Raw genomic sequence first — 15608 nt, forward strand, 5'->3', positions numbered from 1 at the left:
CTTCATGCTTTATATGGAATATAATTTCGTTAGACTAATTATCTCAGACAAACACAGAACACCCAAACCCTGCATAGCTTTTAAATTTTCTCCATAAATAAAACTTGTGCAGCAATGTTTTGTCAGCTTGACATCCTACCAATCTACATACCAGTTAATGTTTAGATTTCAAAAAGTTTTACAAATATGTCATATGTATATGCAACATTTATTTAAATATTGATCAAAAATTCTATAAATATGAATATGACTCTCGTTTTCGAACTGTGCAATGCTGTAGCTGCTTAAATTGGCCAACTACACTACCTCATATAAATACTAGTCATTATGGTGGTCCTTGGAGAGACTATTTTTTTCTGAGGTGGTACTTGGTCAAAAAAGTTTAGGAACCACTGCTTTAATACAGTCATTCATTTTCTTGTCGGCTTAGTCCTTTTATTAATCCGGGGTCGCCACAGCAGAATGAACCACCAACTTATCCAGCAAGTTTTTTTACGCACCTGATGCCCTTCCAGCCGCAACCCATCTCTGGGAAACATCAACACGCACATTCACACACACACTCATACACTACGGACAATATAGCCTACCCAATACAACTATACCACATGTCTTTGGACTGTGGGGGAAACCGGAGCACCCGGAGGAAACCCACGCGAAGGCAGGGAGAACATGCAAACTCCACACAAAAACACCAACTGAGCCGAGGTTTGAACCAGCGACCAAGAGGCAAAATGTGTGAAGATGGCAATAAAAGTATTTAAAATTCACATTTTGATTAATGGAAAGTAAAATTTAAAACAGCAAACAAAAACGCTCAACTTTAAATTTTCAATGTCTAGAATAGGTCTTTTAAACTTCCATGATATTAAAGAAACTCCTGGAAACCCTAAAAAAACAGACATTATTCCGTCAGATTATAATTAAAGTAAGAAAAAAAACACACCTGACTGTGAGCTGCTTGTCGAGCTGTTGGAGAAAGACATTTTGACAGCGTTGTCCATAGCCGACTGACGATCTCCACTGAATACATAATGCAAAGTCAAGAAACAAAAACAATCACAGTTTCTCATCTGAGGATAATGAGAGGCTTGAGAAGATTACATTTAAGCCCAAGTGAAGCAGATCTGAAAATCTTCTATGTATCCTGCAGGGATTTCAAACAAACACATAGTCAGTGACTTACCTGGATCCGTATCTGTGATGGCCCATGACATCTTTGAATTTTGATGTGGTTCGTTCTGGAATCTTGAAAAAAAATCAATAAATAAAACTAAATAAAGAGAATATAATTCTTTTGTAATTATATATACAGCTATCAAATAGCTTTTACACCTAATTAAACAATTTTAACTTGCAATGTCTTCCACTTTTCCAGCTGTGGTAATTCAATTCAATTCAAGCAATTGTATAGCGTTTTCACAATAATTATTGTTCCAAAGCAGCTTTACAAAAGGTGCATGTTATTACATTACGGTCAAAATAGGGTAGATCTACATTTCCTGAAAAAAGTCTTATTGCCTATCCAAGTTTTAGGAGCAAAAAATAATAACTTGACTTCTAGTTGATCATTCGGTATCAGAAGTGGCTTTAATGAAAGCAAAAGGCCTCTAGATTACACTTATTTTACCAAAATAAAATATGATCATGACTTAATTTTGAACTATTTAATTAGGGCAGTAAGGTCTGACTTTGCTTAGACAAAAGTCTTGTCACTAAACAGAAATGATGTACAGTATAGAATATAAAGTCATGGTGCAGTGGAAAACTAATTAATAATTTGTATGACTCCCATGAGCTTGGAGAACTGCATCCATACATCTCTGCAATGACTCAGATAACTTATTAATAAAGTCATCTGAGATGGCAAAGAAAGCGTTCTTTCAGGACTCCCAAAGTTCATCAAGATCCTTTGGATTCATCTTTATGCCTCTTCCATCATCTTACTCCAGACATGCTCAATAATGTTCATGTCTGGTGACTGGGCTGCCCAATCATGATGCACCTTCTTTCCTTTCAGGAACTTTGATGTGGAGGCTGAAGTATAAGGAGCACGATCCTGCTGAAGAATTTGCCCTCTCCTGTTGTTTGTAATGTAACGGGCAGCACAAATGTCTTGATACCTCAGGCTGTTGCTGTTGCCATCCACTCTGCAGATCTCTCACATACCCCCATATGAATGTAACCCCAAATCATGATTTTTCCTTCACCAAACTTGACTGATTTCTGTGAGAATCTTGGGTTCATGTGGGTTCCAATAGTTCTTCTGCAGTATTTGTGATGATTGGGATGCAGTTCGACAAATGATTCATCTGAAAAATCTACCTTCTGCCACTTTCCCAAATGATGAACTAGAAGTTAAGTTATTATTTGTTGCTCTTATGACTGGGAATGATGACAAGACTTTTGTCAGGTAGTGTATACATAGTGTATATATTTACACAATACATATAGTTTCAAATTTCAAAAGGACATATCCATGTGTGAGTAATTATTCAACTACTGGCACTTTTATGTCCTTTGATCATATATCAAAAAAAAAAAAAAAAAAAAAAAAAAATATATATATATATATATATATATATATATATATATATATATATATATATATATATATATATATATATATATATATATATATATATAAATTTCTTTTTCTTTGTCAAACTAACAATAAAACCAACTACGTATCTATTATATTTTTTTCATATTATTTAACCTCCTTTTAGGTGTCAAAATCACTGTTTTCACCTAGTCGCACACCCAGAGTTTTTAACTTTAACAATGAAAATGCCATTTTAAAATATTATTTATCTGGTATCTATTAATGTATCTTAATGAAGCACTAGTGAAATATTTTAAATATTTTATAGTTATTAATGTGAGACTATTATCAATATTTTTTTCTATACAAAATATAGCTGTCGCACAGTATCAGTGTCATTTCCAACACAACACTGTAAAGTCGCTTTAAAAAGTTTGTGTGAAAGATTATTTAGGTGGTTTCTCTGAACATGAATAGTGCCATCTGAGAACATGTTCAAGATGCAGGGAATTTATATTTGTAACGACAACACTTGAAGAAAAATCAAGGTAAATATTGCTCGTAAATACATTTATTCTACGTCATTTCCAAACATGCTGTACCTTTAAAGACGTTTTTAAAAACCAAACAAAATGCAGGTAAATAAGAGTGTTTTGTACACATGAAAGGCTAGCATCAATTCAAAGCTAATCGGTGAAGCTATTTGTCATTTTTTCACAATAAACTGTTGAAATGTCATTTCCATCACCACACACATTTTTTTTTATATTTAAAAAGTTCTCATCACACATTAAAAGTGTATTCACATGTATAAGTTCATGCCCTATTTAAAATACAAATTCAGTTTATTAATTTTCTAATAAGCTCTTAACCACATTAATCTTACATTTTAGAGTGAGCAGGTGTACAATTCAGCATACAACTAATTTATTTAACTAACAAATGTATAATTAGAATATATTGTGAAAGATTGGTTAAACTAGATACAAAAATGATCTTAAACAATGTTTGACTGCCATCATTTATTTCATTTTGAAATAAGCTGTATATTGAGATGTGGTGGAATTGACATTTGTTCAGTTCACGATGGAAAAAATGTCTCTCTTCTTATCTAAGTTTGTCCTCTTACAGATCTTAAAACTAGACAAATTGTTTAAACTTATGAGGCTGTTACGTTAATTTTAAACAAGTTTTTTTACTCAACTCCACATGGCTAAAGTGCTCGTATATAACATATTTTTAATAAAGTACATTTTTTTGTATTGCTTAATTTAGTGCCGTCATTATCTCACTATTTTTTAACATCCTGCTGTGAATGCGTGCTTCACATTAAAGAAAGACACCTCCCTTTAAAAGAGGAAGTGGTTTTAACCACAGTTTTAGCAGTTGCCACCTGGGTTTCGATGCAGAAAACATTTTAGGTCAGGGTTTTACTTCTGCCAACTGTGAATTGCTCAAACTCTGAATACTCTTAATAATCATTACTTTAATAGAACAATATGATATAGTCTGTGCTGTTGCAAAATGCTGTGTTCTATAATAATTTTCCAAACTTGTTCCTGGAGGGCCGGTGTCCTGCAGATTTTAGCTCCAACCCTAATCAAACACACCTGAACAAGCTAATCAAGGTCTTACTAGGTATACTCGAAACATTCAGGCAGGTGTGTTGAGGCAAGTTGGAGCTAAACCCTGCAGGGACACCGGCCCTCCAGGACCGAGATTGGTGATCCCTGTTGTGGAGAAATAAAACAACAGATTAACCATTGTCTGTTAAATCTGAAACAGACTGTGCTTTGTGGTCAATTGGAGACTATGATGACAAAAAAAATGCTGTGTTGAGGAATTTGGTGACGAACCTTTGGTGGTTGATCATCAGGGGTGAAGAAGACATCATCCAGTGTTGGAGAGAGTGGAGCATTAACATCTGACATCGAGCTGCTGTGATGAATCTCTTGACTGGAACACACGTTCATGTTCTGAAATACACAAACATTACAGAATCTTTAGTCTTTATACAGACCACATAGCTTTCAGTATGCAATATTACGCTTTTACTAGTGCTGGGAAGAAAATGAATCGTTATCTAATTGAATTTATTAATTAATATCTAATTGAACCCTACTGTGTAGGGTTGGAAATCGAATATCAATTCAGATTCTGCAATCGAATATTTACAGTAAATCCGGAAAGTATTCATAGCGCTTCACTTTTTCCATATTATTTTAAAGTCACAGCCTTATTCCAAATGTATAAATTCCTTTTTTTACTTAAAATTCTACACACAATAGCCCATAATCACAATGTGTAAAAAGATTTTTTGAAATTGTTCCAAATTTATTAAAAATAAAAAGCCTGAAAAATCACAGGTACATCAGTATTCACAGCCTTTGCTCCATACTTTGTTGATGCACCTTTGGATTTACAGCCTCAATTCTTTTTGAATGTGATGCCACAAGCTTGGCACACCTGTGTTTGGGAATTTTTGCCCATTCCTCTTTGCGGTACCTCTCAAGTCCTATCAGGTTGGATGGGAAGCGATGGTGTAGAGCCGCTTTCAGATCTCTCCAGAGATGTTCAAGAGGATTTAGGTCTGGGCTCTCGCTGGGCCACTTAAGAACATTGCGAAGCCACTCCATTGATTCTTTGGCAGTGTGGTTTGGGTCATTGTCCTGCTGGAAGATGAACCGTCGTCCAGTCTGAGGTCAAGAGCACTCTGAAGCAGGTTTTTATTCAGGATGTCTCTGTACATTGCTGCATTCATCTTTCCCTCTATCATGACTAGTCTTCCAGTTCCTGCTGCTGAAAAAAAATCCCCACAGCATGATGCTGCCACCACCATGCTTCACTTTAGAGATAGCCTGGTGATGAGCAGTGCTCGGTTTTCTCCAAACGTAACGCCTGGCATTCACTCCAAAGAGTTCAATTTTAGTCTTAGCAGAACAGAGAATTTAGTTTCTTATGGTCTGAGAGCCCTTCAGGTGGCAAATTCCAGGCAGCAAGTGGCTTCAGTCTGGCCACTCTACCATACAGGCCTGATTGGTGGTTTTCTGCACAGATGGTTGTCCTTCTGTAAGGTTCTTCTCTCTCTACAGAACAACGCTGGAGCTCAGACAGAGTGACCATCATGTTATGGATCACCTTCCTGACTAAGGCCCTTCTTCCCCGATCACTCAGCTTAGAAGGCCGGCCAGCTCAAGGAAAATCCTTCCACTTACGGATGATGGAGGCCACTGTTCTTTTTGGAACTTTCAGAGCAGCAGAAATTTTTCTGTAACCTTCCCCAGCTTTGTGCCTCAAGACAATCCTGTCTCGGAGGTCTACAGACAATTCCTTTGTCTTCATGCTTGGTTTGAGCTTTGACATGCACTGTCAACCCTGGGGCCTTATATAGACAGGTGTATGCCTTTTCAAATCATGCCCAATCAACTGAATTTACCACAGGTGAACTTTAATTAAGCTGCTGAAACATCTCAAGAATGATCAGTGGAAACAGAATGTACCTGAGCTCAATTTAGAGCTTCACGGCGAAGGCTGTGAATATTTATGTACATGTGATTTTTCAGTTATTTTTTTTTTATTTATAATAAATTTGCAAAAATTTCAAAATATCTTTTTTCACATTGTCATTATGGGGTATTGTGTGTAGAATCTTCAGGAAATAAATAAATGTAATCCATTTTGGAATAAGGCTGAAACATAAAAAACATGGAAAAAGTGCAGCGCTATGAATACTTCTTATACTACTTACGGTTGCACTGTATTCTATGTCAAAACGAACTCTTATTTTGGATGTGATTAATCTGGTTTTCACACTTAAATTATTTGAATATTTGATATGCTAATGTACATAGCATTCTGTTTCTAGATTATGTTTTAATTTCAAATAAGTACTTAATCTTAATATGTTCACTTAGTTAATGTTAGTCAACATTGCATATTAACTTTTAATTTCTGTTGATCTTGGTACACAATGTAACTACAGAAGAGTCAAGCTTTAAATAGGAAAATTATTTAAACTCAGTTTTTTTTTTACCGGCTGTTTCACAGCTCTCTGGAGCGCTGGAGTGCAGGGACTGGAGTTGCTTCCTGATCCCAGACGGGACTGAACATGAGGAATCCTGACAGCTAGATTATTCAGATTCACAAGATGGGTTTCCAGGGACTCCAGTTTACCTGCCAGCTAAATGTCAAAGTTACACAATAGTGATTATGAGAACACCATACAGCCAAAAATCATACGTACAGGGTTCCCACTTTAAGCCAAATGTCAAATTTTTCTAATATTTACAGACTAAATACCTGAATTTTCATGACCGACAATTTTAAGATCGTACAATCGCTGCATTTAATACAGGAAATCAAATCATTCAAAAATGAGGAACATTTTTTTTTATTGCTGCAGATTTCAGCCAGCTAGAGCAATGTTTAAATTCCTAATGTGCCAAATGCATTGTTTTATATTAAATAACATCATATTCATGCATAGAAGTGCTCAACTGGTGTGCAATACCTCAAGGTATCAGTGCTGCACTTCTCCTTTGGTGTTTGACCTGCTTTAGATGCATCATGTGACATTATCGCAAAAGTGCATTCAGCCAAAGTCTATTTGAACAAGGTTATGTTTGCTGCTTCAATCGCTAAAATTCTAAATGTTAACATGATTTTTCTATTGCTAATGTTGAAGAGATTTTAACAGTGGTTTATTTAAGGATTTATATGGTTAAGAGGTATACACTGTTCCTCAAAGTTTTCACTTTACATAAAAAATATAGAAACCATTGACACTTGAGGTCAAAAAAAGAAATGAAGAACTAAGATCTGCAAATTTGTGTATGTAAACCTGTAAACCACAAATATTGCCACAAATTTTGAGAAAAAAAGCAGGCCATTTTAGGCTGCAATAATCAGAAATTGTTAACAAAATGGGAAGGACTAAAATGGCAGTGAAAAATAGCCCCCTATGCAAAAAAAAGGCTTTTCTTACTTAGAGGTTTTGTTGTGCCTCTAGTCCAAGTATCGAAGAAAAAAAAAAATAAATTTATCAAGAAGCATATTTTAGACAAGCAAGTCTTGTTTCTAAATAATGTCAAAAGTGAATGTGAAGGTAAAGTAAAAACAAGATAATTTTGCTTGTTTAAAAAAAAATCTCACTTAATTTTGACATATTTCTGAAAAAAACACAATATGTTTTGCTTGTCTAGTAATTGCTTCTTGATTTAATTAGATATTTGGACTAAACAAAAGCAAAACACGGGAAAGAATATGATTTAAAAAAAGGCATTTTAATAAATGAGACACATCATTTTCAGTGATGACCAGAGTGTTTTGATAATCAATGACTTGGGACAAAATATTTGAAATTCTCTGGTTTTCAAGGTCAGAAAAAGACCTTTTAAAATTCCATGAAATTCCATGACTCCTGGTATTCCTGACATACACTACCTGACCAAAGTCTTGTCGACGATCCCAGTTGTAAGAGCAACAAACAATAACTTGACTTCTAGTTGATCATTTGGAAAAGTGGCAGAAGGTAGATTTTTCAGAAGAATCATCTTTCGAACTGCATCTTAATCATCACAATTACTGCAGAAGACCAACTGGAAACAAGTTACACGTAGTATGAGGAAGTGTGAGAGATCTGCAGACCTTTCTGTTCTAATTAAATAATGAAAAAAATAAATAAAAATCAAGGCATGATCATATTTTATTTTGGTAAAATAAGCACAATCTAGAGGCCTTTTCCTTATATATAATCCACCTCTGATACCAAATAATCAATTAGAAGTCAAGCTAGTATTTGTTGCTCCTAAAACTTGGATAGGCGACAAGAATTTTGTCAGGTAGTGTATAAACTGTGGAGAGCAGTGGACAGTGTGTTTTTACCCCGTCATGTGGTGTAGCTCTGCTGCTCTTCTGCTGGTGTGTGTGGTCATGCAGGAGGAACAGCAGCTGTGACTGATCTCGGGGAAGTGTGCGCTGAGCTTTTCTGCCCTGAGCCTGATGGTGTGGCCGAAAAAACAGCCATTTCACACGCAAGCATAATACAATGTGTTTAGCATGTCACTAGCTGAAACAAACCTTAACAAGGTTATCAACACCGTGAAAACAAGTGAAGCTTATTTTATGATGAAATAAATCCTACACACACTGAATAAAAAATATACACACAAAAAAGACTCTAGCTGCCTGTTCAAACTACTTAAGATGAGTTGTAGCACAATTTCTAAGTTTTTTTGGATCAACTTAATTGTTTTATGTTCAATCCACTTGCAAAAAAATGATTAGGTTAAGTTGATCAATTTGTATGTAGGACATCATGAAGGTATTGGGTAGAACTTTTGTAGAACTCAATTTTCTTTACAGTGTAAAATGTTTATTTGAGCTTCTTGTTTGAAAAATTTAAGTTTGGTGCACACTAATCAAAAAAAAAAAAGAAAAGAAAAGAAAAGAAAAAAGAAAGAAAAGTGGGTCACACTTTATTTAGAGGGTCCGTTTGTTGAATTAAGTTACATTGTATCTACATACTAATTAATTCTCATTAAATTATAAGTAGACTATTAGGTTGGGGTTAGGGTTAGAGGAAGTACCTGCACTGGTTCAGTTAAATGTCTGTTGAAGGAGCAGTATCAACAGATAATAAGCAAACAGTTTACTAATACTCAAATGGACCATCAAAATAAAGTGTTACCAAAAAGTGTCATTAATCAACTATTAACCAGGGCTAAGAAACTGAAACTTGAAACTGAAAGTCAGATATGATCAGTGTTTTACTACCCTTTTTCAGAATCTGGCCAAAAAATATCAACCACACATTATCAGTCAGTGAAACACGTCGTTAACTTGTTTAGTATTAAAAACATTTTGTACCTGCTCATCGAAAAGATTTGAAGATGCAGATTCAACATCAGTCCTGTGATGTTCACTGTCTTTAGGCTGAAATACAATGACAATAAAACACAAATTAGCTACACTGAGGGTTACAGTTAACATTTAAAAATAAAAACTACTTGATATTAAAGAAAAAAAAGGGTTTTGATCACATCATTTTCCATTGACTTTCAATATTTTTGATTATTATAGACAAAAAGATACTTAAAAGAGATACGCTGCATGACTGCATGCTGCATTTAAATATCATAATATTGGCCAATAGTTCCCCTTGTCCGATGCAAGTTTTAGCAGAACATGATCAGGACATGAACGAAATGAAGGTATAAAATAAACAAATTATACTGGTATTTATTATAAACTATATTTATCATGAACACTACCAAGTCTAAACACATTTTTAAAGAGAAACGGGTATGTGGGAAATGCCCTGACGCCTATGAATGAACCGGACATGTCTAGCCTATAAATAAACCCCAACCACAAACGTTGAATGTAGAATGTAGAGAGAGATATTTGCCAAACATTAGCTTGTACATATATTAATATTCATTAATAAAGCCAGTTACTTTGACAATACATATTTTGATCTACAGCACATAGAGTTAAGATAGAAGTAAAATAATTTTAAAAATGTCTTTCTGTGTCGTCCATATTATTATAGTTGCTAAACAAACAGACTGTATGCAGTTTATTTTTGAATGGAGAATCAGTTGGCTTATTGGATAAAATCCCCATGTTTACGTAAATATTTAACGAATAAATTACATGGGAATTCAAAAGAAATCCATTTAGTAATCTAAATTAGTTTAATCACTTTAGTAATCTAAATAAGTTTTTGGATGTAGCTGTAGTTTGATTTCCACCCGTTTAAAAATGCCATTATAACAAAATACAAGTATTTTTTGTTAATTTTTTGCTAAACACTGTTACTTCCCACCCCTATATACAATACAATTTTTTTAATGTGATGATAAACAAAGAAGTATAAAATAAACAAATTACACTGGCGTTTATTATAAACAATAAAATAAAAAACAAACTCAAACCTGTTTTTTATGATTTCTTTTGCTTTTCTCAGTAAGGTCAGTCTCTTCTTGCCATAACATCTCCTGAAGCTCAGGCCACTGGACTCCAGTCTCATGTAACAGCCTTTCCTGATGCTTTACGAACAGAAACACAAAATTTTGATTGAATTATTCTCTAATCAGTTGCCTATTATGTTGTGAATATACCCCTTTAATGCATACTGCAGTCCTTTTTTGTCTGGCTTTCTGCGCTGTGGCACATGGTCTAACAGGGTTGAGCTTATTCTCTTAATGAGTTATGGGTGTGTTTTAAAAATAAACCAATCAGAGTCTCTTCTCCCATTCCCTTAAAGATTTAGTTGCGTCGTGCCATGGCGCATTTGCTATTTACACAGCAGACTTTATAAGTGGAAAAACTGAACGCTTCACTAATGGGTAAACAGTTAAACAGACCATCTGCAGCGCGAGAATGAAAGAATGAGCCTCCTCCAATCGGCCTTTACTTTCTCTTTCTCTCTTTAGTGGATAAGGAAAAGGTGCTGTGCACTCCACTGAAGACATTCATTAGCCTACATAATTAATTTCATTTGGTGAGCGCAAAGATTTGTTACAAGACTATTTCTAAATTCCAGCAAATGAATACAGGAACAACAGTAACAAAGTTATATCTAAACACACGTTCTATGCCCCATATGGTCCAAAACCTGACAGGTGGACAATTGTAAGCCTGTTTTTAATAAAACAAATCTAAATATGCATATAATAAATAATAATAATAATAACAACAACATTATACAAAAGCAAGTTGTCGTGAATAAACTAAAAAAAGCCCCCCGAGATGAAGGAGTGGAGGAAGTGGTTTTCATATTCATGTAGAAAGTAATACTTTTTAAAATATTTGATTTCTTTAATTCTTTTTCATTTGTAAAGATATTTGCGTGTTTTAGGCAATGTGCAAGCGAGTCTTACAACTAACCCACTCTGTGCTTTAGACCTGCTTTCTGCTGGTTTGTTGCACAGTCTATTTAATTTCCTCAAAACAGCAACGTGCCAACAATGCGCCTTAGCACACCTCTTTTCTAGACCAGAACACACATGAGTCCCCAAAGTGGCATTTGATTGTGTAGTGTACACATTTAGATTTAGATAGAGATGCAGAACTTCTAGTGAAACATGCCACCACACTAACTAGACACAAATAAGGGTATTTTCAAAGCCAAAGCAAGCTAAAAACCCAAACTAGAGTAACACTTTAGTTTAAATGACAGTTCGCACCATTTACACTGACTTATTACCTGCTTATTATTACAATATTAATTGTTTATGAGCATTATATATTAAAGTATGATCTTATTTTACATCCAAATACACAGTAAAAATGCTGGGTTCCACACAATCGATTCCACAAAGGAATTGAGTTAACTTATAAGTTTTTACAAATTTAAGTGGATTTAACAAAGCAATTCATTTGTCACACACACAAAAAAATATTTTTTTTTGTTTCCACTGAAAAAAGTGTTGCATGCAGAACTGTTGCAAACTATTTATTTGTGTTGAATTTAAACAAACAAATTAAGTTTAATAATGTTCAACTTAATTTGTTTGTTTAAATTCAACACAAATAAATTGTTTACAACCACTTAACGTAAAAAAAAAAATTGTAAATCCAAGGAATTATCTTTGAATATTTTTTTCAGTGTATTTTAAATTTAAAATAGTGTGAACAAATTGAGTTACCTCATTAGTTTGTACAAATTTAAGTGGATTGAACATAAAACAATTTCTTGAGTCTTTTGTGTGGCAAATTTTATGTTTAATCCACTTAAATTTGTAAAAACGAATAAGTTAACTCAATTTGTTCAAACTATTTATTTTAAAGAAGCTGAAACAAACAAATTTCTTGAGTCTTTTGTGCAGCAAATAAATTGTTTTGTTTCAGCTTGTTTAAAATAAGTAGTCTGAACAAACAGCAAACGCCATTCTTTTGAGTTTACCTAAAAACAACCACTACTATTAATGAGCAGCTAGTTAGTATCTTGAGCTAATAATCTTAGCTAATGGTTTGTTAATTGTACATTAAAATAAAGTGTGACCCTAGCAAAGTCTCATGCACTCCTCGATAATATTATTATTAAAAGAGAATATCTATTCATACATCTTCGAAGCGTCGTCGCTCCTCCTGCTGTTGTTGGATTCTCTTCTGTCTGTCAGCCAGCAGTTGTTTCTTGTAGTTGTCTTGATTGTGTACTTGCTGGATTAGTTGCGTTTGGGAGTTCGTCTCCTGCTGCAGTCGCAGGAACTCTCGTCTAAGCATGGACTCTCCGGGAAGGTTCACTATAGAGCTAAATGAGCACACAAAAAAAAATCACGTCAGTGATGGCCAAACATGAGTAGATGCTCAAAACGAACATTTGAATAAAGTGTCATGCAGGGCTGTCAGGTTCTTTCTGCCATCTGCCATGAGGAGACTTACTGACAGAGCACATTATCTTCGGGTGATGCGCATACCACAAGGGTCATTTTACAGGTCAAGGGGCAATTTATGGTTACATAATCTAAATTTCATTTATTTTTATTGATTTACCTTGATCTACCTTGTCTTCCTAGTTGACTTTCCTGGGTTTATTATCAATGCTTCATCAGTGCATAATATTCCAAAGGGGAAAAAAAAATAGTAGTTCATTTTTGCCATAGAACTGAACAGTTTTGAGGAGGATGAAGAATGGTTCCCTGCTGTATTTTACAAATGTTTCCAGGCAAGTCCAACCGCTTTGTAGTAATGCAAAAATGGATTTCCAGTACAGTAAATTTCTTGTTAGCATAGCAAGTACATTATTTTATGATAGGGCGGCACAGTGGTTCAGTGGTTAGTGTGTCGCCTCATAGCAAGAAAGTCGCTGATTTGAGTCCCAGCTTGGTCAGATGACATTTCTGTGTGGAGTTTGCATGTTCTCTCTGTGTTGGCGTGAGTTTCTTTTAAGTGCTCCGGGTTTTTACCAAAGTCCAAAGACATGTGGTACAGATGAATTGGGTAAACAAAATTGGTGGTAGTTTATAAGTGTGTGTGAAGGGGTTTACAGCCTCCTTTCCACTGCACACGACAAGCGACAGACAGGAAGTCATTCATTTCCAATGGAGAGTAGTCCGGGAGCTGCGTGGAGTTCCGATCATCTCCGCATGCGGAAAAAATTCGGATCCGATTTGAGCTGCGGACTCGTTGAAATATTTGAACTCCTGCGACTAGACCGTATGCAACTGGCCGACCGGATGTGATGTATTCCAGTGTTGTACGAGCAGGGCCGTGCGTGCGAGATGAGAAATACTAGGTTTTTTGGTTATATTTTGAATTTTAAAAAGTCTATATAAACAAAAAACACTTGTGTTTATAAATGTAAGTAATAAAAATATAATGTTTTAATGTTGTCTCCACATTGCCCCCAATATTTTAGCGGTATATGAGTTTCTAGCATTCATTCGTTCATTCAACCATGGTAAACCCAAAGAGAATAAAGGCTCTTGCTTTTGCACTCCTTTATTTTGGACACTGCGAGAACAGCGTCCCCATGGTGCACGTCAGAAATGAAAATTCTGTGAAACTACCACAAGGGGGCGTATTCCGACAGTCATGCCCAAATGTTGTGTGCAGTGGAAAGGCGGCTTATGGGTGTTTGTCAGTACTGGGTTGAGGCTGGAAGGGCATTCGTGGAGTAAAACATTTGCCGGAATAGTTGGTGGTTCATTCCGTGAGTCTTAACTGTTGCATATTATTTTACAGTACATGTATTTAAGGTAAGGTAAGGTAAGGTAAGGTAAGGTAAGGTAAGGTAAGGTAAGGTAAGGTAAGGTAAGGTGAGGTGAGGTAAAACTTTATTGTCCCAGTTAGGGAAATTTGTCTTGGGCTGCAGTCATCGCCAACATGGACAAAACAATGCAACATACAAAAAACATATAAGTATTTCAATAAAAGTTACATGCCTCTCACCATATACACATAAATAATTTAGTTTAGTTTTAACTTTATTGTCCGTTCTGCTTGACACAGAAAGGAAATTTGTCTTAAACACTGGATTTAACACACAAATTACAAACATACAACAACCACACAATAACAACACTCATCAAGACAACAACATAGGTAATCAGATACTCTCAATCTAAACCACCCCTATTATTTAATAGCTTAATGCTCATAGGATAAAAAGACTTCTTATATCAGTTTAATCTACAGCAAGGTACTCTGAACCTTTTCCCTGAAGGTAACAACTCATATTCCTTGTGCAGAACATGTGATGTGTCACATACTATTTGTTTAGCACATCTTAATGCGTCCTGTTCATACATATCTTGCAGTGACATCAGCTCTGATACACCAATCTTTTTCCAGGCAGTGTAAATCAAACAAACTACTTTAGATCTCAGCTGCACAGACAAGTTGCCGAACTAGGCTGTGATGCCGTACCTCATTAAACTCTCAAGCACAGCCTTATAGAGCATGATCATACATTTCTGATCCACTCCATAAATTCTTAGACGTCGTAAAAAATGCAGTCGTTGCTGAAGCTTACTGCAGAGATTATCAACATGTATATTCCGTTTCTGTGAGTTATCAAAGAAGACACCAAGATATTTATATGAAGTGACCTGTGTGATGGTTTGAGTTTTGATGGTCACAAGCCTATGATCACCAATTCCTCTAAGGTCAAACACCATCTCTTTTGTCTAGCTGACATTCAAATCTAGAAGATTGTCGTCGCACCAACTCACAAATCTTCCAATCACTGAAAAATATTTAGATAAATCTCTATTCTTATTCAATAACCCTAAGATGACAGTATCGTCTGAGGATTTAACAATGTAATTATTAGAATAAGAACATCTACATGAATCTGTATACAAAGTGAACAAAACAGGTGAGCTAACGCAGCCCTGCGGAGCTCTCGTACTCGACATTTTGGCTCAGAAATTGTTCCACTAACACTAACCTGCTGTCTACGATCAGTTTTTTAAAAAAAAAAAGAGGAATACCAATTAATTAATAATGGATGACCTTTAAAATCATTTCGCTTTTTAATTAAAATATGTGGCTGCAACATGTTAAAAGCTGAACTAAAATCATCAAATAAAAGTCGCGCATATGAGCTTAGATC

General features: G+C 35.1%; 1 protein-coding gene and 2 long non-coding RNA genes across 9 annotated transcripts in view; 2 read left to right on the forward strand and 1 right to left on the reverse strand.

The window, feature by feature from the left end:
* Nucleotides 1-15608, reverse strand: part of si:zfos-2326c3.2 — a 121095-nt gene that overhangs the window by 53849 nt on the left and 51638 nt on the right. For 4 of the 7 annotated variants that reach the window (XR_015507034.1, XR_015507035.1, XM_087281044.1 and 1 more), the window contains exons 12-19: nt 12617-12803; nt 10483-10596; nt 9413-9478; nt 8429-8542; nt 6579-6725; nt 4402-4521; nt 1187-1248; nt 947-1023 (exon numbers count right to left, since the gene is read on the reverse strand). Coding sequence is in view for 4 of the 7 variants with exons in the window: in XM_087281044.1 (XP_087137170.1) it covers nt 947-1023; nt 1187-1248; nt 4402-4521; nt 6579-6725; nt 8429-8542; nt 9413-9478; nt 10483-10596; nt 12617-12803 (887 nt within the window). In the remaining 3 variants the exon portion in view is untranslated. Of the gene's footprint in view, nt 1-946; nt 1024-1186; nt 1249-3553; nt 4121-4260; nt 4522-6578; nt 6726-8428; nt 8543-9412; nt 9479-10482; nt 10597-12616; nt 12804-15608 lie in introns of those variants that run through there. The other 3 variants (XM_087281046.1, XM_087281045.1, XR_015507037.1) reach the window with 2 other exon arrangements.
* LOC147840770 (uncharacterized) overlaps nt 1-15608 on the forward strand; it is an 821899-nt gene that overhangs the window by 48216 nt on the left and 758075 nt on the right. The gene's annotated exons all lie outside the window — the stretch shown is intronic.
* On the forward strand, nt 11386-14058 carry LOC147833869 (uncharacterized). The gene is made up of 3 exons (XR_015507204.1): nt 11386-12011; nt 12159-12221; nt 12307-14058. It is a non-coding gene; the product is annotated as an uncharacterized LOC147833869 (long non-coding RNA).

Source organism: Danio rerio, chromosome 14 (assembly GCF_052040795.2).
Source record: "Danio rerio strain M-AB ecotype USA chromosome 14, GRCz13ab, whole genome shotgun sequence".
NCBI lineage: Eukaryota > Metazoa > Chordata > Actinopteri > Cypriniformes > Danionidae > Danio > Danio rerio.